The sequence below is a fragment of the Staurois parvus genome, unplaced genomic scaffold, assembly GCF_062004578.1.
Source record: "Staurois parvus isolate SC_StPar_1 unplaced genomic scaffold, SC_StPar_1.0 ptg000295l, whole genome shotgun sequence".
NCBI lineage: Eukaryota > Metazoa > Chordata > Amphibia > Anura > Ranidae > Staurois > Staurois parvus.
In genome coordinates this window covers 539602-566810 of record NW_028318091.1, presented here as the reverse complement: position 1 = coordinate 566810, position 27209 = coordinate 539602, and the positions used below count along the sequence as shown (strand labels likewise).

At 43.3% G+C, this 27209-nt stretch overlaps 1 protein-coding gene across 1 annotated transcript in view; it reads left to right on the top strand.

Annotated features, from left to right (window-relative positions):
• The window catches only part of SPTBN1 (spectrin beta, non-erythrocytic 1), a 215342-nt gene that overhangs the window by 114119 nt on the left and 74014 nt on the right, over window positions 1-27209 (top strand). Inside the window, exons 12-21 of the mRNA XM_089682714.1 lie at window positions 3503-3656; window positions 4392-5262; window positions 5363-5500; window positions 7501-8257; window positions 12149-12351; window positions 13907-13997; window positions 17788-17934; window positions 21082-21345; window positions 25523-25747; window positions 26902-26991. Of these exons, the coding sequence (XP_089538840.1) occupies window positions 3503-3656; window positions 4392-5262; window positions 5363-5500; window positions 7501-8257; window positions 12149-12351; window positions 13907-13997; window positions 17788-17934; window positions 21082-21345; window positions 25523-25747; window positions 26902-26991 (2940 nt within the window). The remainder of the gene's footprint in view (window positions 1-3502; window positions 3657-4391; window positions 5263-5362; window positions 5501-7500; window positions 8258-12148; window positions 12352-13906; window positions 13998-17787; window positions 17935-21081; window positions 21346-25522; window positions 25748-26901; window positions 26992-27209) is intronic.

Sequence of the window (27209 nt, the reverse complement as noted above, 5' to 3'; positions counted from 1 at the left end):
GAGTTTGCTGTTCATTGTGGTCATCAAAAGAATGAAAATTAAGCTGGTCTGAGTGGCGTATTTGCATGTTTTAAAGAGGAACTGAAATCTGGAAGCTGTGCTCAGAAAAAGCAGACGAGGGAAAAGGACTAGTCACTGGTATTGCCTGTTTTCTCCCTGCAGCCATTGTTTCCCCTTTTACTGACTTACTATGCCTTATTCTGCACTGTCTGTGTGGAGGAGGCCATGTTGGTGGAGGCAGGGATTTGCTTTCTTGTGTTAGAACTTCCGGCAAGGAGAAAAGCGTGCAGTACCATAATCTCACTCCAAACCTCCTAAGACTTGCAGTCAGAAGTAGTGCACAGAAATGAAAATTCAGAATGCATGTAGCCAAAAACCAAACTGAAATGTCTTGCGTATGTGGGGATGGGGAAGTTCCAATTTTTTTTGTATTTTTTTTTTTTCTACTTTCATTTATATTTGTATTTATTTTTTTTAACTTAACTTTTTTAACTAGGTGGCTGAAAACCAAAATGTCTACGTATGTGGTGGTGGGGAGGCTCCAATTTTTATATATATATATATATATATATATATATATACAGTCATGGCCGAAATTGTTGGCACCCTTGATATTTTTCCTGAAAATCAAGTATTTCACACAAAAAAGGTATTGCATTAACACATGTTTTGCTATACACATGTTTATTCCCTTTGTATGTATTGGAACAAATATAAAACAGAGGCAGAAAAGCAAATATGACATAATGTCACACAAAACCCCAAAAATGGGCTGGACAAAAGTATTGGCACCCTTAACTTAATATTTGGTTGCACACCCTTTGGAAAACATAACTGAAATCAGTCGCTTCCTATAACCATCAATAAGCTTCTGACACCTCTCACCCGGAATTTTGGACCACTCTTCCTTTGCAAACAGCTCCAGGTCTCTCTTATTGGAAGGACACCTTTTCCCAACAGCAATTTTAAGATCTCTCCACAGGTGTTCAATGGGATTTAGATCTGGGCTCATTGCTGGCCACTTCAGAACTCTCCAGCGCTTCTTTGCCATCCATTTCTGAGTGCTTTTTGACGTATGTTTGGGGTCATTGTCCTGCTGGAAGACCCAGGATCTTGGACGCAAACCCAGCTTTCTGACACTGGGCCCTACAGTGCGACCCAAAATCCTTTGGTAATCCTCAGATTTCATGATGCCTTGCACACAGTCAAGGCACCCAGTGCCAGAGGCAGCAAAACAACCCCAAAACATCATTGAACCTCCACCATATTTTACCGTAGGTACTGTGTTTTGTTCTTTGTAGGCCTCATTCCGTTTTCGGTAAACAGTAGAATGATGTGCTTTACCGAAAAGCTCTATCTTGGTCTCATCTGTCCACAAGACGTTTTCCCAGAAGGCTTTTGGCTTACTCAAGTACATTTTGGCAAACTGTAGTCTTGCTTTTTTATGTCTCTGTGTCAGCAGTGGGGTCCTCCTGGGTCTCCTGCCATAGCGTTTCATTTCATTTAAATGTCGACGGATAGTTCGCGCTGACACTGATGCTCCCTGAGCCTGCAGGACAGCTTGAATGTCTTTGGAACATGTTTGGGGCTGCTTATCCACCATCCGGACTATTCTGCGTTGCAATCTTTCATCAATTTTCCTCATCCGTCCACGACCAGGGAGATTAGCTACAGTGCCATGGGTTGCAAACTTCTTGATAATGTTGCGCACTGTGGACAAAGGCAAATCTAGTTCTCTGGAGATGGACTTGTAACCTTGAGATTGTTGATATTTTGCCACAATTTTGGTTCTCAGGTCCTCAGACAGTTCTCGTCTCCTCTTTCTGTTGTCCATGCTTAGTGTGGCACAGACAGACACACAATGCAAAGGTTAAGTGAACGTCTCTCCTTTTTATCTGCTTTCAGGTGTGATTTCTATATTGCCCACACCTGTTACTTGCCCCAGGTGAGTTTACAGGAGCATCACATGCTTGTAACATTCTTATTTATCCGCAGTTGTGAAAGGGTGCCAATACTTTTGTCCAGCCCATTTTTGGAGGTTTGTGTGACATTATGTCGAATTTGCTTTCTTTCCTCCCTTTTTTTGTTTTGTCCCAATACACACAAAGGGAATAAACATGTGTATAGCAAAACATGTGTTAATGCAATACGTTTCGTGAGAAATACATGATTTCCTGGAGAAATATCAAGGGTGCCAACAATTTCGGCCATGACTGTATATATATATATATATATATATATATATATACACACACTTTTTCTTTTTAAATTATGATTTTATTGCTATCACATAGGGGACCAATAGTCCCCTATGTGATATCTTATGAGTGACAGGTCCTCTTTGTTAGGGGGGAGGGGGCACTGTGTGCCTTATTCTGCACTGTCTGTGTGGAGGAGGCCATGTTGGTAGAGGCAGGGATTTGCTTTCTTGTGTTAGAACTTCAGGCAAGGAGAAAAGCGTGCAGTACCATAATCTCACTCCAAACCTCCTAAGACTTGCAGTCAGAAGTAGTGCACAGAAATGAAAATTCAGAATGCATGTAGCCAAAAACCAAACTGAAATGTCTTGCGTATGTGGGGGTGGGGAAGTTCCAATTTTTTTGTATTTTTTTTTTTTCTACTTTCATTTATATTTGTATTTATTTTTTTTAACTTAACTTTTTTAACTAGGTGGCTGAAAACCAAAATGTCTACGTATGTGGTGGTGGGGAGGCTCCAATTTTTTTTTTATATATATATATATATATATATATATATACACACATATATACACACACTTTTTCTTTTTAAATTATGATTTTATTGCTATCACATAGGGGACCAATAGTCCCCTATGTGATATCTTATGAGTGACAGGTCCTCTTTTTTAGGGGGGAGGGGGCACTGTGTGCAAGGAGAGGAGCAGTGTATACAGAGAGGCTCCCTCACTGGCTGTCACTATATGCCGTTGCTGGTTTTTAAATGCAATTGCCGGCTTTTTGTTTTTTTGTTTTTTTGTTTTTTTCTTCACTATAGATCACAGAATTAGCTGTCACTTTCCCCGGAGCTAAAGGAAACTTTTTCTTTTATCTCGTGAAAGAAACTAAAAGGAAACTTTTGATTCTTTTAGCTGGGGGGAAAGTGACAGCTAATTCTGTGAGCTGTAGTGAAGAAAAAAAAAAAGCCGGTAATTACATTTCAAAACTGGCACTGACCTATAGTGACAGCCAGTCACTGTATACACTGCTCCTCTCCTGCCTTTCTCAGCTGTCCCCCTTCCCCCTCACATCTGCAATACACACAGTCTCCTGTATCGGCACCTGTATCAGCTAAATTTTTCCTGATAGGGTTATTTTTGGCCGATTATGTTTCGGTGGCCACAATTTCAGGGCATCCCTAGTCAGAAGCAACAGTACCTTACATATCACAAAACAGATATACAACTATGAGGCGTATTCACTTATGGGCCCATTTTAAGATGTTTGTATATGCTTAAATTTTTTTTTTTTGCTATTATTTGCAGGTGCTTCTGCTATCTCAAGATTATGGGAAACATTTGCTGGGAGTGGAAGACTTGTTACAGAAGCATGCTCTGGTGGAGGCTGACATTGCCATTCAGGCAGAGAGAGTACGTGGTGTTAATGCATCAGCTCAGAGATTTGCTGCTGGAGGGGAAGGTAAAAAAACTAAATATTTCTTTTCAGTACAACCTAATGTTAGCAGACAAATAAAAAATATTGTTAAACTAAGTGGTATGCTGTAAACATTTAGATATAGATCTTATGAGTAAGCACTAAAGGTGCAGACACGTCAAGGCGTTTTGTGGTGTTGGATGTACATGTCTTTGCCCAGAGTTGGCCAACAACACCCCTGCCCAACCCCCCCCCCCCCCGCCCCAAGAGAGCCTTCCACTACCACTGCCCCCCATACACCAGCCACCATCCGCTCCGCTACGGCGAGACAGAGAAAGACACTCGCCTTCACAGCTTCGGAGGGGAAGTGCTTCCCCCCCTGAAAAATGCTGCCCTAGGCAAATGCCTTGTTTGCCTTGTGGTAAATACACCCCTGTCTTTGCCATATTCTTGTTGCTCTGGGTGATCAGATGGCCACTGGAATGTACTCAGTCACCGACTCTCTGCTCTGCCCCTCCAGCTCTCACTGGAGCTCCAGGCTGTTCAGGGGCTCAGTCTCCCAGCAGCTCTCTGAGAGGCTGAGCCAGCTGCCTGTCTGGGTGGATCCCGGCTGTAAAGTTGGGATGAATCCAGAGCTTGGACCAGTTCTTTTAGGAATAGTAATAGAAGTTATTCCATACAATTGACTTCTGTTTATGGGATGTAAGAAGAGTGGGAAGTCTTGCACTTATGATTCTAAGAGTATGGGTTTTCTAAATCTTTTCTCTGTCTTATACATAGGTTACAAGCCGTGTGATCCACAGATTATCCGGGACCGCGTTGCTCATATGGAATTCTGCTATCAGGAACTGTGTCAACTGGCAGCTGAAAGACGTGCACGTTTGGAAGAGTCTAGGCGGCTTTGGAAGTTTTTCTGGGAGATGGCAGAAGAGGAAGGATGGATTAGAGAAAAAGAGCAGATCCTCTCGTCTGATGACTATGGGAAGGATTTGACCAGTGTCGTCCGTCTACTGTCTAAACACAAAGCTTTTGAAGACGAAATGAGCGGGCGAAGTGGTCATTTACTGCAGACCATCAAGGAAGGAGAGGAGATGATTGCAGAGGAGCACTTTGGATCTGAGAAGATCAGGGAACGAATCAAGGATATTCAGGAGCAATGGGCTAACCTGGAACAGCTGTCTGCCATTCGCAAGAAACACCTGGAAGAAACATCAAGTTTCCATCAGTTCCAGGCAGATGCAGATGATATTGATGCTTGGATGTTAGACATCTTGAGGATAGTGTCCAGTAATGATGTTGGACATGATGAATATTCCACGCAGTCTCTAGTCAAGAAACACAAAGATGTAGCTGAAGAAATTGCAAGTTACAGAGCCATTATTGATGCTTTACATGAACAAGCTGCTGCCCTTCCTCAGGAACAGTTTGAATCTAATGAAGTACAGAGCAGATTGTCTGGAATCGAGGAAAGATACAAGGAACTGGCTGAGCTGACGCGACTTCGGAAACAGGCGTTGCAAGACGCCCTCACACTGTACAAAATGTTTAGTGAAGCTGATGCCTGCGAGCTTTGGATTGTTGAGAAGGAGCAATGGTTGAACCATCTGCAAATCCCTGAGAAGCTAGAAGACCTGGAGGTTGTTCAGCATAGGTAATTCTAGTTTCATGCTTGGCACTTGGTCTGCTCTCTGGAAAGCCAGAATAGAAGAATGTGATTTTCACCTGCACATTTTTTTTTTTTTTTTCTTCAGATTTGAAAGTCTAGAGCCAGAAATGAACAACCAGGCATCACGAGTGGCTGTCGTGAACCAAATTGCTCGTCAGTTGATTCACAGTGGCCATCCGAGTGAGAGTGAAATCAAAGCACAACAAGAGAAACTGAACACGAGGTAAACTTTAAAGTCCTCCACAAAAACATATCTTTTTATATTTTTTTATGGGTTAGTAAGTAAGCCTTCCCTTTAGTCTAGGCTTTAGCACCCCGTTCACACTGTATGCATTGGGAAGTCTTGCCCAACACAGACAAGGCATTTTTCCTAATGCTTTATGTTTTTATGATCTATGAATGGAGGACGGCTGGATGATTGATTCATTCATTGATTGTACTTCATTCATAGGCGCTATAGTACTAGTTTCTGTGAATGGAGGAGGTGAGTTGAAAGGGTAGGTGTAGTTGGGCATTCTTGATCAGTGCCTGTCAGAGGTCCATCAGCTCTATTAAAAGATAAGTTCACCTTTTCATTTAAAATAAATGAATGCACTTTTTGTTTTTGCAAGTAAAAAAAAATTGTGCGTTTTTACTTTTTTTTTTTTTTTATTGTAAGGAGCCTGTAAAGCATTGTACCCACGAGCAGCAGATTGCAGGTGCAATGTCCGACTCCTGTACAACTGTCAGTGTAGCTGTCTGCCCCTCCTCAGATATGGGCCGGCAGTTACTGAATGACAAGAAGTTCAATGGACTACAAGAGCATTCACCAGCGCCCTCCAAGTTCATTAAAAACTACAAGGTGTCAGTCACAAAGGCTGACAGAACTTGTTGGCTTTCATTCAGAGAACGAATGAATGATGCAGCCATGTGGGCAGAGCCCTGCACAGCCATGCTCTTTTCAAATTATGACAGCGAGTGCTGGGAAAAGGTCGGGGAAAGAGCTACAGGAGCGGGAAGATGTTCATGTTCCACTAAAAATGCGTGGACTTTGTGACATGTTCCCAAAGGTGAACCTATCTTTTAACCCTCATCGCACAGCATGATTATGGGTTGGAGGAGATCAGAGGAGGAATACTTTAATGTAGTGGTGCACCGAAATGAAATTTTTGGTGCCGATACCGATACCGAAAATTCAGACTGCAGGTGGCTGAAAACCAAAATGTCTACGTATGTGGGGGTGGGGACGCTCCAATTTTTTAAATTATATATATACACACTTTTTTTTTTAAATTATGATTTTAGTGTTATCACATAGGGGACCAATAGTCCCCTATGTGATAGCATATGAGTGACAGGCCATCTTTGTAGGAAGGTGGGGGGGGGGGGGGGGGTGGCAGTGTGTACAAGGAGGGGGCAGGAGAGGAGCAGTGTATACAGAGGCTCCCTCTCTGGCTGTCACTATGGGGTTGATTTACTAAAGCTGGAAAGTGCAAAATTAGGCTCACGTCTGCATATTACATTACATTATACAGTGTTTATATAGCGCCAAAGGGTTTGCTCAGCACTGTAGATTAAAGTGGGGGGACAGTACAAGAGACAATACAGTAACAATACAATACACGAGGAGTTTGAGGGCCCTGCTCTTTCGACCTTACAATCTAGCATATAAACCAATCGGCTTCTAACCTCAGCATGTTCAGTTAAGTTTTGCCAATAGAACCTGGAAGCTGATTGGTTTCTATGCAGAAGTGAGTCTGATTTTTCACTCTCCAGCTTTGGTAAATAAACTTCTATATGTCAGTGCTGGTTTTTAAGTTCAGTTGCCGGATTTTTTTTTTTTTTTCACGATAGCTCAGAGAAAACCTTTGTTTCTTTTACCTTGGGAAAGAAACTAAAAAGAAACTTTGTTTCTTTTAACTCGAGGAAAGTGACAAGTCATTCTCTGAGCTATAATGAAGAAAAAAAAAAATCTGGTAAGTACATTTTAAAACCGGCACTGACATAAAGTGACAGCCAGTCACTGTTTACACTGCTCCTCTCCTGCCTTTCTCTGACGCTCCCATCCACCCCCTTACATTTGCAGTACACACAGTCCCCTGTATCGGCTCTTTAATGTACCTTCAGCAACTAGACTTCTAGACCCCATCAGTATTAAAGGATCCAGGAGATTTGAAATAAGAACTAAAATAGCAAACTTCAGAACAAAACCTAATAAAAAGTTTGCTCCTGTTTTTCTGTTAGGTGGGGCCAGTTTAGAGAATTGGTCGACAGGACAAAGGATGCACTCAGTTCAGTACTAAGTATTCAGAACTACCATCTTGAGTGCAATGAGACCAAGTCCTGGATTAGGGAAAAGACCAAAGTCATCGAGTCAACTCAAGACCTGGGCAATGACCTTGCTGGAGTCATGGCACTCCAGAGGAAGTTAACCGGTATGGAACGTGACTTGGCTGCCATTGAGGCCAAACTGTCTGATCTGCAAAAAGAAGCAGAGAAACTGGAAGCTGAGCATCCCGACCAAGCTCAGGCTATCATGAGTAGGCTTGCAGAAATTAATGAAGTATGGGAAGAAATGAAGACCACCCTGAAGAACAGAGAAGAGTCTCTTGGTGAAGCCAGCAAACTCCAACAGTTCCTTCGTGACTTAGATGATTTTCAGTCCTGGTTATCAAGGACACAGACAGCCATCGCGTCCGAGGACATGCCAAATACATTAGCAGAAGCAGAGAAGCTGCTTACTCAACATGAAAATATTAAAAATGAAATCAACAACTATGAAGAGGATTACCAGAAGATGAGGGACATGGGTGAGATGGTGACACAGGGACAGACAGATGCACAGTACATGTTCTTGCGTCAGCGTCTTCAGGCTCTTGACACTGGCTGGAACGAGCTTCACAAAATGTGGGAGAACAGGCAGAACCTTTTATCTCAGTCCCATGCCTACCAACTCTTCCTAAGAGACACCAAGCAAGCAGAAGCTTTCCTTAATAACCAGGTATGTTGATGAAGGCAGGTATATTGATATATTTGGATATTTATGGAGATATTAACGTAACCCCAGGGTTGCCAAATCTGCATTTACTGTAAAGAGAACCCTTTAGGGCACCCTTTCTCCACCTTTTGTTTAACATAGAGGAGCCCTTGAAATAACCTTCCAGTCCCAGTGGACCCATTCTGATTTATACCATATCTATGGCTCACAGTACATTAGTGTCACTTATCTGAGAGGCTGAAATTGCTAATTGTTCAACGAATCCTTAGCAACCTCTGGAGGAACACTGGTTAGGAGATGCTGCTTTAGAGCATATGTTGAAAGTGAACTTCTTTGTTCAGGAAATAGTGTAAAAAAAAGTTAAAGGAGACATACAGCCAAAGCTCTCTTGGCTCTTCTTTTTCCTGTGGATCTCAGGAGTGCAGTTCGTTCTGCACTCCTATGACCTGTTTTCAGCTGACAGTGGGCTGAAGCTGATGTCGCTCAGCCAGTCCAGGCTGGGGGAAAGATCCTGATTTTAAAGTGGAAATAAAGTCATTTTTTCATGTTTTACCTACAGGCAGGGGTGGACTGACCATTTGGGAACTCGGGCACTGCCCGAGGGCCTGGGATCAGTAGGGGGCCCCATGAGGTGCTGTTGGTATCTTTTCATAGGCTTTTTTGGGTGTGGTTTAAATGTGGATGAGAACACAGGGGCCCCATGATCCCGTATTGCTCGGGGGCCCCATGAGTTGTCAGTCCACCCTGCCTACAGGTAAGCCTTTAGGTCAGTGGTTCTCAACCTGTGGGTCGCGACCCCTTTAGGGGTCGAACGACCCTTTCACAGGGGTCTCCTAAGACCATCAGAAAACACATTTCCGATGTGTAAAGAGCAGCTACTGTGTAGAAAGCAGCTGCTGTGTTGAAAGCAGCTACTCTGTTAAAAGCAGCTACTGTGTTGAAAGCAGCAGTATTGGAGGAAAGCGACACTCATGAATTATAATTACTGGGTAAATAATTTTATGGTTGGGGGTCACCACAACATGAGGAACTGTATTAAAGGGTCGCGGCATTAGGAAGGTTGAGAACCACTGCTTTAGGTACTGTACATATCTCCTAAACCTGCACCATATAGGAGACATTTACATTGGCGCTGGTGACGCGCACTGTGCTGTCAATGGTTGGCGTGCCATCCATTGAGAGCCGTGCCATGGCGTGAGACTCATGCGTGGGAGTGACGTCACCGAGGCTCGGCCAGTCAAACGGCTGCAACCCGGGAACCTGGAAGGAAGACTAGGTGAAGATGAAAGCCCTGGGGAACCATGACAGCGCTCCAATGGAGGGCTTCGTATTCAGGTAAGTCTTTCATAATGTGCTAGTATGCGATGCAGACAGCGGTGACTGCCAGTCCCACTCTCTGTTCAAAGTGGCGGTGAGAACGCGGCGATCAGCGGTCATGTGATCACTGAGTTCTCACACTTAGAGCCAGCGGGGGACAGATGCAGCATTGGATCGATGCTGCATCCACCTAGATAGGTATAATTTGGGGGGGGATCCATACTTCTCTTTTAATGGGATGTATACTGTTGCCCTCCAGCCTTTCTACAAATCACCACACATTAACAGATCCTGGGTGCAGGTGGAGTGCCTTCAACACCTACATCTCTGTGTTCTGTCTGTGTAACCCTGAACATTTTTAGATTGATTTACTAAAGGTAAATAGACTGTGTACTCTGCAAGCTTCATTTTACAAAAAATAGCCAATCACATGCAATGAAAAAAAAAAAACGCTTTTCTGCTTGCATGTGATTGGATCATGGAAGTTAGCATTTACTAAGCTCTGGAGCAATGGACTTGCAAAGTTCACAGTCTGTTTGTATTTAGTAAATCAACCCCATAGTCTCTTCCAGTGATTTGTGGTATGAACAGGGCTTCATACAAAACTAGAGGAAAAGAACGTGTAGGTGTTGTCCAATGCACTCAGGTGCCTACTTTCATTTTACTTATTTTTTTTTTTTTAAAGTTGATTGGTTGGTATGAACACCTCCACCATATTTCTTCATTGGTTGTATGAGATCTGTTTTGATGTAACAAAGTTTTATTTTTTGTTGTTTTTTGGGGTTTTTTGTAACATGCTTATCTGTTGTGTGTGTTTTCCTCCCTACAGTGAAGGAAATAAGTATTTGATGGAGAGTTTGGAAGCTGATTGTTTGGTTGCTCCTGTGAACAGGTGTCTTTTATACAGGTAACAAAATGTGATTTGCAGCACTCCCTTTAAGAGACTGCTTCTAATCTCAGCTTGTTACATGTATGAAAGACACCTGGTAGCCAGAAATCCTGCTGAATGATAGGGGATCAAATACTTATTTCCCTCATGAACATGCAAATCAGTGCATAATTTAATTTTTTTGTTGCTATTCTGTCTCTGTGTTACAATACACCGAACATTCGATTTTTAGACCGATCATTTCTTTGTGAGTGGGCAAACATTCAAAATCAGCCGGGGATCAAATACTTATTTCCTTCACTGTATGTACATTCAAATCGTACTAAAGAAGTGGAAGTGGTTTGGTATATTAGGTACTCTAGATCATCCCACTTCCACTTCTTAAGAACGATTTAGACATATTGAGGGTAGAGAACAGTCGTTTTTTAATAATGAGGGTTGATAACTGGAAGTACAATTGGCAGTCTATAGGGAATCCACTCTCCCAAGTACTCTTTAATTAGTTACTAATTGAATGCATAGTAATGGTGGACATATTGTAATAAACAACAAGAAGTGGATGAGGCAAACGTTTTTATTTCTAAGACCCTATAGATCAACCCACTTCCACTTCTTAGAAGTTATAATTGGTTGTGAAACAACAGACACAACCCAGATCTGTCCGGGGATTCTTCACCTTGTCAAGTCCACAATTCCACTACACAGACATCACCAAAGCTGTCTTCTGTTGAATTTATTTATTTATTTCAGGTACTTATATAGCACTGTCAATTTACGCAGCACTTTACATATATAATGTACATTTACATCAGTCCCTAACCCTCAAGGGGTATACAATCTAAGGTCCCTAACTCACATTCATATACAAGGGCCAATTTAGACAGGATCCAATTAACCTACCAGCATGTCTTTGGAGTGTGGGAGGAAACCAGAGTACCCGGAGGAAACCCACGCAGGCACAGGGAGAACATGCAAACTCCAGAAAGGAGGTGCCGTGGCTGGGATTCGAACCAATGACCCTAGTACTGCCAGGCGGAAGTGCTAACCATTTAGCCACTGTGCTGCCCATAATTAGTGACTGTAGTGACAGTATTGCGGGGGGACGTAGCTACAGGCTGAATAATAAGTCTGACACTTCTGGGTAGTGTCGGAGGTTCCACAACTGATTGCTCAGAAATGGGACAAACATTGATGAAACAAAGGGACGACTGTAAGCACTTCTTTTTTATTTTTACAGCTCTTGAGTGTGCCTATGTAGTTTTAGTTGGTGACGTTGTCTATTTACCTTTTAAGTAGTCTTCCAAACAGGAGAACAATCAAGTCTTGTACTTGGGGAGTGATATCAAACACGGGCATATCGGCATCCCTTTGGATGTGTGTGATTCTCAAAGCTTGCTGACAGCTGGCTGGTTGTGATCAAATGCAATAGGCTCAGCTGCAAAGCTCTGATGTGTGCATTGTGCTAACGCATGTTAACAGATGCCATGCATAGTATGTGTAGCTGTAATCATTTTAAGGATCCTGGCATCAAAACACCCAGATATGGGGGGGAAATCACAACATGTAACTTTTGATTTTATAACAAAGCTGCACTCATTCTTTACAATGAAACAAGTGAGCATTATGCAAACATAAAGTCGCCTATCTGTCCTGTGATCATTTTTTTTTTTTTTCACCTTTCCACAAAGGAATATGTCTTGGCACACACTGAAATGCCCAATAACTTGGAAGCAGCTGAAGCCGCCATAAAGAAACAAGAGGACTTTATGACCACAATGGATGCCAGCGAAGAGAAGATTAATGCAGTGGTAGATACCGGCAGAAGGCTGGTCAAGGATGGCAACATCAATTCTGATAGAATTGAAGAAAAAGTTGATTCTATTGACAGCAGGTTTGGATTAGTTTTTTTTTCTATTCACAGCTTTCTGACGCATGGTGGTAATAGGCTGCATGGATTTGCCAGTATGGGGGTTTTTTTCTTTTCTTTTTAATCAGGAAACTTTCTTTTTTTTTTTTTCTTTTTTTTTTTTTTTTACTTATCTGGTGTATTGTTTTCTATGGATCCATGCATATACCTGCTTAGAGATCTGTAAACTTGCTCTGTCTAACGATCCGTGACAAAAAAAATAGTAAAATATGCATCTAAGGTACTGCATGTGAATTGTATTTTGCGTTGTCCCTCTGTAAACATGTGCTAACACCATTAAGAGTGCAAGAGAAGCCTGCGTCCTAGCAATAGAGGATGGTGAGCAGAAATAGCCATCTGAACCCTAGCAACTGAGGATGCTAGACGGCAATAGCCATCTGCTTTGTAGCAATGGAGCATGCTAGGTGGCAATAGCCATTTGCTTCATATCAATGGAGGATGCTAGGTGGCAATATATATTTGCTTCATAGCAACTGAGGATGCTAGACGGCAATAGCCATCTGCTTCGTATCAATGGAGGATGCTAGGTGGCAATAGCCATTTGCTTCGTATCAATGGAGGATGCTAGGTGGCAATAGCCATTTGCTTGATAGCAATGGAGGATGCTAGGTGGCAATAGCCATTTGCTTTGTAGCAATGGAGGATGCTAGGTGGCAATAGCCATCTGCTTCGTAGCAATGAAGGATGCTAGGTGGCAATAGCCATCTGCTTCGTAGCAATGGAGGATGCTAGGTGGCAATAGCCATATGCTTCGTAGCAATGGAGGATGCTAGGTGGCAATAGCCATATGCTTCGTAGCAATGGAGGATGCTAGCTGGCAATAGCCATCTGCTTCGTAGCAATGGAGGATGCTAGCTGGCAATAGCCATCTGTTTCGTAGCAATGGAGGATGCTAGGTGGCAATACCCTCCTGCATCCTACCAACCAATAGGCTGGAAAATATTGTGCACTTGTAAATGTTGATCAAGACATACATCCTTTTTATTGCCTTTTTTTTTCTCAGGATCTTTCTGTCAGCTTCAAATAGCAAAATCCTGTTTACTAATTGATATATTTTTTATATGGCCATGTGCAGGTACCCTAATATTAAATGAGCTGCAGACCCAACCATTTTAGGTATTATCTCCAATGGTCAGACATATAGCGGACGTCCATGTTCCTTTCTTTTACATTGTTAAACCGTTAGATGGACAGTAAGCATTTAAAAAGTAAAATTGATTTCTAAATTTTTCAGTCTTTTATATGACCCTGATTTTTGTTTGTTTTTATTTTATTTAATATTTTATAATTTTATTGAGAGAGATAGAGATATATATAGATATATATATATATATATATATATATATATATATATATATATATATATATATATATTATATATATATATATATAATTTTTTTTTTTTTTTAATCATTTAATTTTTATGTGTTTTCTGAAAAATCTGTTTAGATCCAACAAGGCAAATTTAAGCAGGACTTTTAATTGAAGGCTTTTAATTTTTATTGTATTCCTTTTTAAGGCATCAGCGAAATCGGGAGGCAGCAAAAGATCTTTTATCTCGACTGAAGGACAACAAAGAGATGCAGAAGTTTCTGCAGGATTGTCAAGAGGTATGTGAGGTGCAAATGAGGTGGCCTGGATGAGATGATCTCTGTAATTGAGATAACTTGTATAGATTAGATCATAGTAGCACATAATGGACTGACCAATGTCTAAGATTATTCTAAACACTTCAGAAGCCCTTGCAAGGTGTATAGTGGTTTCATTATTTTTCTCACCTTAAACTTCTTACAGCAGAATTGGTTCCAAAGCCTTAAAGCAGAACTCCAGTTAGTTTTTATTTTCCCATGCAGTGGAGCTGTGCTCGCACTGCATGGGTTAACTGCACGGGTGTCAAACTGGTGGCCCTCCAGCTGTTGCCAAACTACAAGTCCCATGAGGCATTGCAAGATTGACAGTTACAGGCATGACTCCCAAAGGCAAAGGCATGATGGGACTTGTAGTTTTGCAACAGCTGGAGGGCCGCCAGTTTGACACCCCTGGTCTAGGGGCTCAGGGAAAAGCTATACTTACCCTGTCCTCCGATCCTCCAGAAAACCATGTTCTCCCACGTCCAGCGGTGGACTGTTCCTGTCATAACGACGTCAGGAACAGCCCATTCACATGGCCCCCCCCCCCTTCACCAAATTATACTTATTTGAGCCCGATCTCAATCCAGCGCTGTGTACAGGATCAATGGCTCTCTCTACTCTCTCCCTCCTCACAGGGCAAAATGATAGCAACAGTAGCTATTGGCTCCTGCTGCTGTCAATCAATTTCTGTGACTAGGGGGTGGGACTAAGCCGTGCTGTTTGTGTCTAAAGACACAGGCATTGTGGCTCAGGATCGAGCCCGCATGAGTGCCCCCATAGAAAGCGGGTTTCTATGGGGGTACTCTCCAAACAGGAGTGCTGGTGGGGGACCACAGAAGAAAAGGATAGAGGCTGCTGTGTTCAAAACCATTGTGCAAAGCTGATAAGTTTGACGTTTATTTTAATTTACAAAAAAAATTAAGCTTTACAATCACTTTTAAAAAGTGAGCCTATGTTGACGTTCGTGTTCTAAAGTGTAGTCAGATGTAAAATCTAGACATCCAGACGTTCCATTTGAAAGATCACATAATCTTGTAGAGCAGGGGTGGGCAAACATTGGCCCTCCAGGTGTTGCTAAAACCCCTTCATGCCTCTGGGAGTCGTGTTTGTGGCTGTCAGTCTTGTGATTCCACATAGGTTTTGTAGTTCTGCAACATTTAGAGGGCTGATATTTGCCATCCCTGTTGTAGAGTGTCCTGGGAGCCCCAGGATCAGACATTCTATAATGCCCAACCCCCCCCACTGCTAGTCTCATTATTCGTCCATAACTCCTTTCTAAAGAAACCCTTATAGACGAAGGCTGCACCACTTTCTTGTGTAAGAATTGTTTATACAATAAAGCTTTATTCAAATTATACACAAACATGTTAACATTTTCCACAATACAAAAACCTACATACTAAATTATTTTAGGGTGTGAATTTGTGTTTTATTGGGAGGTATGGAAAGTGTCACAATGTTTACTCATGATTGTAATATTTATACGTTTGCACTTTTCACATATGGGAGTGGTGCAGCTTTCGTCCATAGGCATTTTATTGCAGTGCTGTTGCATCACTTGCACAATTTCCTAGCCTCAAAAACCATGCATCTGTTTTAGTAGAGTTTAACCTCTTATCAACCATGTCATGCATACGTGTGGCAGCAGAACAGGTGGGCCCTAACGCCTACATGCTGCACATACGTATTCATGGGAAAGAAGGTTTCTGTGCTGGGAATGCAAACACAGTCAGACAGCTCCTGGTTTCTGTTCAGCCAGCAGGATGGGCCCCCGATCATGTGAGCACTGTGACAGCCCATCACAGCCATCATGTCATTGGGAAGTCCATCCCACCATCTGGCGTTCAGACTTACTTAAAGTGTTACTAAACCCCCAACAGTACAATCAGTCTGTATATGCAGTAAAGCATGCTTGTTATACTCACTGTGGAACCCAAGGGGTTAATCCTTCGCATTGTGTAAAAAGGATGTTTGATCTTCTCTTCTCTTCTACCACACCTTTTGTTCAAATACCCACACTGATAAGACAGACTGAACTGTGCCCTTCTGCACATGCTCAGTTTAGTGTGTATTGCTAGAGAGGTTTTTTTCTTCTTGGGAGAGTGCATGTGATCAGCACAGGGCCAATCAGCACTGTCCAGACAGAGGGTCAGGGGATTTCGATCCTCCTAGAGAAAACTCCTCCTACAAGCTTTAACCAGTGCTCTGCTGAACACTGATAGAAGTCACAAGCCTGCTCTAACTGCTGATTAGAAAAGTATTTAGCAGTTTATATTTACTGAAATAATTACATTTCTTTGTACTGTGGGAGACCAGACAGAGTGAATGCAGGGTCCGGGGAGACCGGATATAGTGAATGCAGGGTCCGGAGAGACCAGATATAGTGAATGCGGGGTCTGGGGAGACCAGATATAGTGAATGCAGGGTCCGTGGAGACCAGATATAGTGAATGCAGGGTCCGGGGAGACCAGATATAGTGAATGCAGGGTCCTGGGAGACCAGATATAGTGAATGCAGGGTCCTGGGAGAGCAGATAGAGTGAATGCAGGGTCTGGGGAGACCAGATAGAGTGAATGCAGGGTCCGGGGTTTAGTAACACTTTAAACAGCCTTCTCTGCAGGAAGGGGTTAATGTGTATAGGCAAATCTAGCCCAATTTGTATACTGCAGTGCATATAAATGTTCTGTCTTTAAGAATCCACACATCTTTTTTTTTTTTTTTTTTAAGATATGATTATTGGATTTTGCACAACATACAAAATCAGAAACAAAAAGGGCATAGAAAGCCCTACTTAGCAAACAAGTACAGCCTTAGTGTAGCCAACAGACAAATATTCATACAGAATATAAAGTGAACAGTATAGCAAACATGACGCCATCAAAATCGTGAAAATGGTATAAAGTAAGTAAATAGTAACAATGAACAGCTAGGGTTCTGGATCCGTATTGGCGGCCATGTGAGGGCTGTCCAGCCAACATCCCCAGACGTTCTCAAAGAGCCTAGGGCTTTTACGAAGCACGTACGTTCACTTGTACAGGTGTAAGTTACTATTGATCATAGCTTCCCAGGTTTCCAGAGTCAAGGGAGAGGCTCCCTTCCAAGACAGGAGTATAATTTTCTTTGCATAGAGATAAAAGAGCCATAGTAGCAGTTTATTATATTTAAAAATGGTAAATCCCCAAAAATTCTCAGGAGACCATTCTTAGGATGCATAATATTGGGGAATCTTAGGGCAGAAGAGATGAAAGTATTGAGTTCCGACCAGAACGCAAGAATCCACACATCTTTGATGTGAACTGTCACCACTCATACCTCCTTTCTTGGACGTTCCTCATTATCCGTGTATTAATGATGCATAGAGACTACACGCCTCATGCATTTATTAATGAGCTCTGGTAGAAGATAAAAGTGACATCCTTAAGCTGACATTGTCACCAACACAGCTGGGAGCCAGACCCACCTCAGCCACAGTTCTATCGCTGTATTACACTGTGATTCCCATTGCCCCCTTCATTCATCATGCTATTAAATACTGCAATGTTAGCAATCAACAGATCCCATGTAAGAGAAATAGGTATTTTATTGCCGTTTCCTAAAGCAATGTGTAGTAAACTGGACCCTGAGTTCATCGAAGAGCATAGATGAATTGTTCCATATGCTTTTCATTTTTATAATGGATTTAATATGCTCCAGATGTTTCAGACAGTAATTTTGTTTTACCCTGGCATGTATCTTGTGAGTAATGATACTCTTTCTCTTCGTCTTCCAGCTGTCCCTCTGGATTAATGAGAAAATGCTCACTGCTCGGGATATGTCATATGACGAAGCCAGGAACTTGCACAGTAAATGGCTGAAGCACCAAGCTTTTATGGCAGAACTGGCATCCAACAAGGAATGGCTGGACAAAATCGAGAAGGTGATGTGCTCTAAATACAGTCATGTCAATGGCGCTGGAAAGATTCAGTCTGGCGTTAGCAGCAAGATGGGGATTACGTATGCTGGCACATGTATGATGTTGAGGCAAGAATAATGTGCATCCAGACTCCTAAAGCTGCACTCCATTTAAAAGTGAAAATTAATTTTTAACCTTTTCACGCTGGCGACTCCCGTCCCTTTAAGGGGTTTCAGACGCCGGGAGGCGGGGCGGGGTTTTAGGGTCATGCGACTACCGTGATTCGCTGTCACGGTGGTCACATTAATCGGAAAAGGTCCTGATCACAAGGGGAGATCGGTTTAATTGAGATCATAACTGAGATAAATATTGGGTTAGACCCAGGGATTTGTTTGTTACATAGCTCAGAGATATCAATTAGCAAATATAAGAAATTAGGTTTAGGGTATTATTTAAATGCCGCAAAAACTCTGATCCCTAAGTATTGGGAAAAAAACAGAAGTGCCGAAAGAGGAGGATTGGATAGAAAGAATAAACTGGATTAGTAAAATGGAGAAGCTCTATTATTTGCAGGAAGATAAGATGGAGATATACCATGCGAAATGGGAAAAATGGGAAAAATCTGGAGTAAACGTGAAAAAGTGAAATGTAGAAGGATATAGAGAGGGTGGAAGGGTAGGATATTATTGCTTTAGAAGAGAGGTGGGGAAAGAATGCAGAGTGGGTGGGCGGGAAGAGGATGGATGGGTGGGCGGGGGGGGGGGTGGGGGGTAATGGGGGGAAGAGGGAAATGTTTTAAGGGGGGAAAAAAAAAAGGTAATAAGAGATAGTTGTGTATATTTTTTGTGAATATGATGAAGTTGTTTGTAATTACTTTGAAAAATGTAATAAATATTTAAATTAAAAAAAAAAAAAGGGGGAGATCCGGGACCTTTCCGTGAGACACCAACATGTGTGCTGGGAGCGTGCAGCTCGCGCACTCTCAGCACATACGTGTTTTCAAATGGTATGCAAATATGCGACCACTCGGCGTCAAGGTCCAGCCGCCGAGAGGCCGCATATTTGCGCATGGTTGGCTTCAAAGGGTTAAAGTGCAGAGAGGTAACACAACCTACCAAGACCAGGCATTCTATCAATGTATCAGGCATCAAAGGTGCACCCAGACTGGCAGTTTCAGCTGTGTCCAGGCACAGTGCAGCTGCTTGGTTCACTACATTTGTGTAGTGTGAGTGTGCTGAACCGTGCCTGGGACCACTTTGAAGAGGTTAGCCCTGGGCATGGTTCACTTGTGCTCCGTAACAGAACGATGCGCCTGATCACAGAAGCAGGGGATCACTGCAAGTAAGTGCACCCAGGAACAGTTATCTTAAAGGATAAGTTCATCTTTTTAAAAAAAAATAATAAATACTTTTTTTTTTTTTTTTGCAGGTAAAAAAAAAAGTGCAATATTTTCTTTTCCTAAAGAGCCTGCAGAACATTGCACCCACAGTCAGTAAATCATGGGTGCGATCTTTTTTTTTTTTTTAATCTGTTGCGAAATTTGTTACCTGCAGATCCTGCCATCACCACCACGAGCAGTGGTCTTGTAATCCTGCATTTATTTTTTTTCTAAGGGGCCAGCAGAGCATTACACCCATGATCAGCAGATCATGGGTGCGATCTCAGGCTCCTGCAGACTCTCAGGATAGCTGTCTGCCCGTACCTCGTACGGGCATACAGTTACTTGAGAGCAGGAAGAATTAATGAACTACCAGAGCGCTGACCAGCAACCTGGTAGTTCATTGAGAACTACAACCTGTCAGCTGCAGTGGCTAATGGTAATTGCAGTTCATTGATTCACAGGAAACTGGTAATGAATGATGTGGCTGTGTGGGCAGTGCCCTTCAGTCAAGTTATTGTAAAATTTTGACACTGGGTGCGGGGAGAAGATCCCTGGCTCGCTGTCACAAGGAGGTCAGGGGGATCAGGGGTGCAGATTCTAGAACGGGTTACATTTTCAACCCTAAAAACAGGTGTAACATGTTGCAAAGATGAACTTATCCTTTAGAGTGCAGTGTGAGTGCAAACCAGCAGGGGAGAAGGGGCAAAAGATTCAGTTCAACCATGCCGAGTGTGAGCGCAGCCTTCGAGAGATCGAGCAGCATTAAATCCTAAGCTGCAGTCCAGCCCAACAGTACATATGAGGATATGTAATAATGTGAAAATGGAGAACGGAGAACGGAGTGGACTTTCTGCCTTTAAGTTACATTGATCTGTGGAGGTAAATCTTTACAGCTGAACTCCAGGTGTCGATTTTATTTTATAGTTACATTGGTCCTGCTTGGTAAGTATACATATGTCATACCTGTGGGACCACTGTGGAAGCAGAGAATTACTGTAGTAGTAGCTGCTACCTCAGTATTCACCGCTGTCTTCTGGGTCCATGCTGAGTAGCTTCTACCTCCATATTCGCCGCTGTCTTCTGGATCCATGCTGAGTAGCTTCTACCTCCATATTCGCCGCTGTCTTCTGGGTCCATGCCGAGTAACTGCTACCTCAGTATTCACCGCTGTCTTCTGGATCCATGCCGAGTAACTGCTACCTCAGTATTCACCGCTGTCTTCTGGATCCATGCCGAGTAACTGCTACCTCAGTATTCGCCGCGGTCTTCTGGATCCATGCCGAGTAGCTTCTACCTCTGTATTTGCCGCTGTCTTCTGGGTCCATGCCGACTTGCTCCCTTGCTACACAGCAACCCAAGGGAGTCGCTCACTCAGCACAGGTGCCATTCACAGAATACCTTACATTTTTCTCAATGTTTGCAAGCTGTTCTCTGATTGGATAAGGTGGAGAGGCGAGGAGGTGATGTCACAATTTTGACTTCATCCAATCCTGCACTAAACACAGCAAAAGTTGGGGATCCCTTGAGATATTGTATAACGTTTCTTATGTATAATTTTGTACTCCACTTTTGCAAGCAGTAAAATACTAACCACAAGATTGTACAAAATATAGGGTTGTCTCGTTGTGTTTTTTTTTTTTTTTTCTTTTTTTTTTATATATCATTTAGTTATTTTTTCACATTTAGAAAGTGCCAGACTTTAACGTTCCTGGAATTACGTCTTTGGCTGTAACAGATTTCCACTGAAAAGTTTAATGGCCAATTCTGAGTACTCTTCTCCTGTGTTGTAGGAAGGAAACCAGTTGATTGCAGAAAAGCCAGAATTGGAGCCCGTAGTAAGGGAGAAGATGACAGCCCTGCATGAAATGTGGGAAGAGCTGGAATCCACCACACAGACAAAGGCCCAGACACTTTTCGATGCCAACAAAGCTGAACTGTTCACCCAGAGCTGTGCAGATCTGGACAAGTGGCTTCATGGACTGGAGAGTCAGATTCAGTCTGATGACTATGGCAAGGATCTCACCAGTGTAAACATCCTGCTGAAGAAGCAGCAGGTGAGTGATTGACTGATAAGAGCCTAGGTAATGGTAAGGATCAGTAATCTGTGCCATTTCTTGCACTTCTCCACATACAGCTTTTTTTTCCAGTTGGTACACCTGTCCTACAAACACTGTAGCTGCTGACTTTTAAATACAGCCACTTACCTGTCCTTCAGTCCCGTGGTGTGTCCCCCCGCAGCCCGTTTGACCGGCCGTCCTGGATTCCAGGAGGCCGGCATCTTCAGTGTGGGCACCCAGCTGTGATAGCTTGCGGCTTCACAGCCGGGTACCCACTGCGCATGCACTTCATGAATGGTCCTGTAGTCTTCTGGGACCTGTCACGTGTCCTACAAGACTACAGGAAGGAAGAGAGGGAGGACACCGTTCGTTTCCGATCGCCTAGGCGATCGGACTGGAAATGAGAGCGGGTACCTGTCAAATTCAGGTACCCGCTCCCCCCTGCCCCCCAAAGGTGCCAATCCTTAATGGGGAGCAGTCCTTAAAGCGGAACGTCCCCCTTTGGGTGGAGCTCTGCTTTAACCCTTTCGCTGGCAGGTCAGATTGTGTCTAAAATTGACAGGCAGGTGGAAGCAGTCGGGCAGCCTGCATCTGCGGGCCCAGGGCCAACATGGTGGGTGCTGGCGGGTGGAGGGGAGAGTGGACACATGTCCGCTCTCCTCCCCTTCTTGCTGTGACCCAGAAAGCGTTTTATATGACGTCATATCCAGGTCACCGGTGTCACTTTCCCTGGGGAGAGATGTATTGAAATCCAATCTGCATTGCAATCCATCCAGGGGAAACATAAAGTTACACCCAAGCACATAACATCCCCCCCAAAAAATTTTGAGAAGCCCCCACCTCCACATATACTCACAGACGAACATAAACGCACGCGTCGAGGTGTGCCTACGTATGAAAACGTCGATTGCAAAACATGTTACATCCGGGTTCCGTTCCCTGCGACGTCGGGACATACGGGGGGCAGAACTGGCGGGAATTTCAAAAATGTAAACATTTGACTTTCACTCAATACACTAAAATCACATAGTATAACATTCCTGTATCAAACCATTTCACATACATTTTGTCCCGAGTGCTTTGTCCTGTTCTCTGCCTGCATTTTGACTGTTCTTTCTGCCTGGAAACTGAGAAACATCCATGGGGTCCAAAAAGTGCCCCTTTAGGTCAAAAGCGATTTTAGACCGGCTAGAGAACAGCGATAGTAAATCAGAACCACTTGCAGAATTGAGTGATAATGATTTGTGGGGAAAATTTGTCATCAGACACTGAAAACGATTTTGCGACTTTGCTCAGCGATATGCGAACTTGGCGCTATATTTCAGATTTCAGTGTTTTTGGTTTGATTACATTATTGAATTAAATTTATTATTATTATATTATAATTTATGATTTCGTGTTTCACATTTTATCATCCCCGGGATGTTTACTAGACTCTTGTTCGGACAGATTTCAGTGAGTTATTCCTAAGAATTACAGGCCTACAATTAAAAAAAACAACATATTTATATTGAAAACAATGTACCGCTTTGAGCACAGAAATACTGACATAATCATACTGCTAGGGAGGTTAAATGGACTGTAATGCGTTTCTGCAAGACGCTGCGGAAAACGCTTCGGTGTGAACCTAGGGTTAATGTGGGCCCTTTGCTTTCACCAAATACTGAAGGATTTGTAAAACCTTCCATCAGAGGGTGCCAGGCACAGTACACATGACAACGCTTGCAGCATATCTGGAAATCCTTTTCGGTGACCCATAAGTAAACCCAGTAAAGGGAATCTGACGACTTGGAGATTTAATTCATTAGCTCTCAGAAATAGCCGGAGACAAAGGGGAGTGTGTAAATCCGGCTGTCCTCCTACGCAGCCCCTGCCAGTTATAGGCTCTATGCAGCTTCTGTTTGCACATTTATTGTGCTGCGATCTCAGACAGCTTGTGCCGGAATGTGATCTTTCAAATGTCAGCCAGTGAAAGGACTATGAAGAGGCATTGAGTAGGCACTGTACCCGGGAAATCAGTCATTCACACAGAGCCTTTCTCTTCTCTCCATCCCTGTCACTCTCTCCCCGAGTGCAGTGTTTAATTCAGTTCAGTCGCAAGCCAGATTTGTACAGCCAGGACTGGCTAGGAAAGCTACCGAATCCCTCCAGGGACAAAGGCTCCATGTGACATTGCAATCCCATGTGCAACTCATTACATCCATTATGTATGGCGCATATGCCAGGCATCGCACCTTACAGCGCCCTCTGCTTATGACATAGCACACTGCAGGTTTGTGGGGTTTTTGTCTTTCAATTATCCTTTTAGCAAATATTTCATATTTTGGGGTGTTTATTAATTATTATTGTACACAACAAAATGCTTGGCAAAATGTTGTTTTAAAGAAGAATTCTAGCTGTGGATGTTTTATACATAATTACATTGGTCTAGCTTGGACCAATATAACTGTGTATATACCAGGGATGTCAAACTCAATTTTAACATGGGCTGCATCAGCATTCAAAGGGTCGGTCATATCTGTAGGACTAGATGTCCAGAGCAGCCCCCCCCCCCCCTTACATCAGATCTTAACAGCCCCCACCCTCAGAAGTCAAGAGTCCCCCACCCTCCCTTATATTACCGTGCACCCCCTTACCTTGTGCTGCTGCTGGGAGGAGGCTGGGGGCGGAGCTGGGAACTGGAAAGTCTAGAGTCTGGAGGAGGACCAGAGTAGGGCTGGGGTCAGCTGAATGCTGAGATCAGGGTAGGTGGGGGAAAAGGTGTAACTGCTGACCAGTAGGCTCGGATAGGTGGGCTCTCAGTGGGAGGAATAGTGCCCCATCATTGGTGTCAGTGGGAGGAATAGTGCCCCATCATTGGTGTCAGTGGGAGGAATAGTGCCCCATCATTGGTGTCAGTGGGAGGAATATTGCCCCATCATTGGTGTCAGTGGGAGGAATATTGCCCCATCATTGGGGTCAGTGGGAGGAATAGTGCCTCATCATTGGTGTCAGTGGGAGGAATATTGCCCCATCATTGGGGTCAGTGGGAGGAATAGTGCCTCATCATTGGTGTCAGTGGGAGGAATAGTGCCCCATCATTGATATCAGTGGGAGGAATAGTGCCCCATCATTGGTATCAGTGGGAGGAATAGTGCCCCATCATTGGTATCAGTGGGAGGAATAGTGCCCCATCATTGGTATCAGTGGGAGGAATAGTGCCCCATCATTGGTATCAGTGGGAGGAATAGTGCCCCATCATTGGTATCAGTGGGAGGAATAGTGCCCCATCCTTGGTATCAGTGGGAGGAATAGTGCCCCATCATTGGTATCAGTGGGAGGAATAGTGCCCCATCATTGGTATCAGTGGGAGGAATAGTGCCCCATCATTAATATCAGTGGGAGGAATAGTGCCCCATCATTGGTATCAGTGGGAGGAATAGTGCCCCATCATTAATATCAGTGGGAGGAATAGCGCCCCATCATTAGTATCAGTGGGAGGAATAGCGCCCCATCATTAGTATCAGTGGGAGGAATAGCGCCCCATCATTGGGGTCAGTGGGAGGAATAGTGCCCCATCATTTGGGTCAGTGGGAGGAATAGTGCCCCATCATTGGGGTCAGTGGGAGGAGTAGTGCCCCATCCTTGGGGTCAGTGGGAGGAATAGTGCCCCATCATTGGGGTCAGTGGGAGGAATAGTGCCCCATCATTGGGGTCAGTGGGAGAATTAGTTCCCCATCTTAGGTGTTACTGAAAGGAATACTGCCTTGTATCAGTGGAAGAAATAGTGGCCCAAGAGCCAGATAAGGGCAAGAAAAGGGCCACATCCTGCCCATGGGCCTCAGTTTGGAGACTCAGTGCCAGGTAATCTCCTCCTGATTAGTAGGCATTCATTTTGAGCCATGTTGTTTTTTTTTGTTTTTTTTTTATCTGCACACGTATAGAATGTCTTAAGAGGGTTAAGAAACATATAGCCCATCAGATTTCTGATGTTGGTCTCCCAATCATTTGCAATCCATACACAGAGATTATCACACAAGTGTACCAAAAATGTTTGTGATGTAATAATCTCTGTCTGCATACATGAAATATAATGATTTCTGCTTCAATTGCATGCAGTTCTCGCCACCATACTCATTTGAAGAGTTCTCTCTTCTTATCTTGAATATAAGTATTATGGTTCCTTTGTCATTAGATGCTGGAAAATCAAATGGACGTGCGCAAGAAAGAGGTGGAAGAGCTGCAGAGCCAGGCTCAGGCCCTGAGCCAGGAGGGGAAGAGTCCAGATGAGGTTGACGGTCAGCGCATCGTTGTGGAGCAGAGGTTCGTGGAACTACTGGCCCCGCTAAACGAGAGGAAAAAATATCTTTTGGCTTCTAAAGAAATTCACCAGTTCAACCGAGACGTGGAAGATGAGATTGTAAGTGACCCCATTTCTAGTGTACTGAATGATTTGACACCTGTGATTTCATTGATTCTTCCTGAAAATTTAAATAGCAGGATTTAAAGTTAACTGCTTCCCCTCTGCCCTAAAACAGACATACTGCTACAGGGCGGCAGGGGTGCGCAAAATCACACACATATAAATGTATGATTTTTCAGTTCCGGGTAGCGGGCGTGCCTGCGTGAGCCACGTGTGCCCTATCTGCTCCACCATTTGTGGCCTTGGCTGTCAATCACTGGGTCCCGGCTGGTGATTACTTGCTGAACCTGGTGATCGCCAAGTATCTTCAACGGGGGGAGAGACCTGTATGCAAACAATACAGATCTCTCCCCTGTCAGCTCCTGCACGCTGTTTTGTATGGGTCTGCATAGCAGAGCCATACAAAGCAGTGTGCTTACAGACACTGCCCACATAGTAAAACAGCACACGGTTAACCCTTTGATCGCCCCACGTTACCCCTTCTTGCCCAGTGCCATTAGTACAGTGTCAGTGCTTTTTATTAGCAGTGATCACTGTATTGGTGCCACTGGGGATGTCAGTGACACCAAATCGGTCCCCCCCCCAGTGTCAGAATGCCTGCTGCAATCCCGCTATAAGTTGCCGATCACAGGCATTACTAGTAAAAAATGTTTTGTTTTTAAATCCCAGTATATATACCGCCACTAACTTTCAGGTAAACCAATTCATTTACACGTATTGGGATTTCTTTTTTTTTTTAGCCAAGACATGTCACAGAATACATTTTGGCCTAAAGTTATGATGAAATGTGATTTTTTTAAAAAAAGTTTTAATGGACATGTATATTAGCAAAAAGTAAAAAATATTGTTTTTTCTCAAAATTGTCGGACTTTTCTGTTTATAGCGCAAAAAAATTAAAAATTCACAGGCGATCAAATACCACAGAACAAAATATCTATTTGTGGGAAAAAAAGGACGTAAATTTCTTTTATGTACAGCGTTGCATGACTGCGCAGTTATCAGTTAAAGTAACGCAGCGCTGTTTTGCAAAAAATGGCCTGGTCAGGAAGGGGGGGGGGGATCCTCTGGAGGGCAAGGGGTGTATTCTCTCATCCTAATAAAATAGAATGAATGTTGCTTTCTGTTGAACATTGTGGTTCTCTTTCTTCCAGCTCTGGGTTGAAGAGAGAATGCCTCTTGCAACATCAACTGACCATGGACACAATCTACAGACTGTGCAGCTATTGATCAAAAAAAATCAGGTAAGCTCATTGGTTGTTTTAAAATATGATGCTTTGAATTTAAAGAGTAACTTCACTTTTGTTGAGGGAAAAAAACCTTCCCCTGGGTGATCTATGTACATTGCAGGGATTTTACCAAACTTTGTTGTAGAGTTCTTTCTTTTGTTCTTCTGAATGAGTAGATGTTTGTTTGTGTCCATCCATGTGCAAAGTGAATCTAGTGGGAATGGTTTCATAAT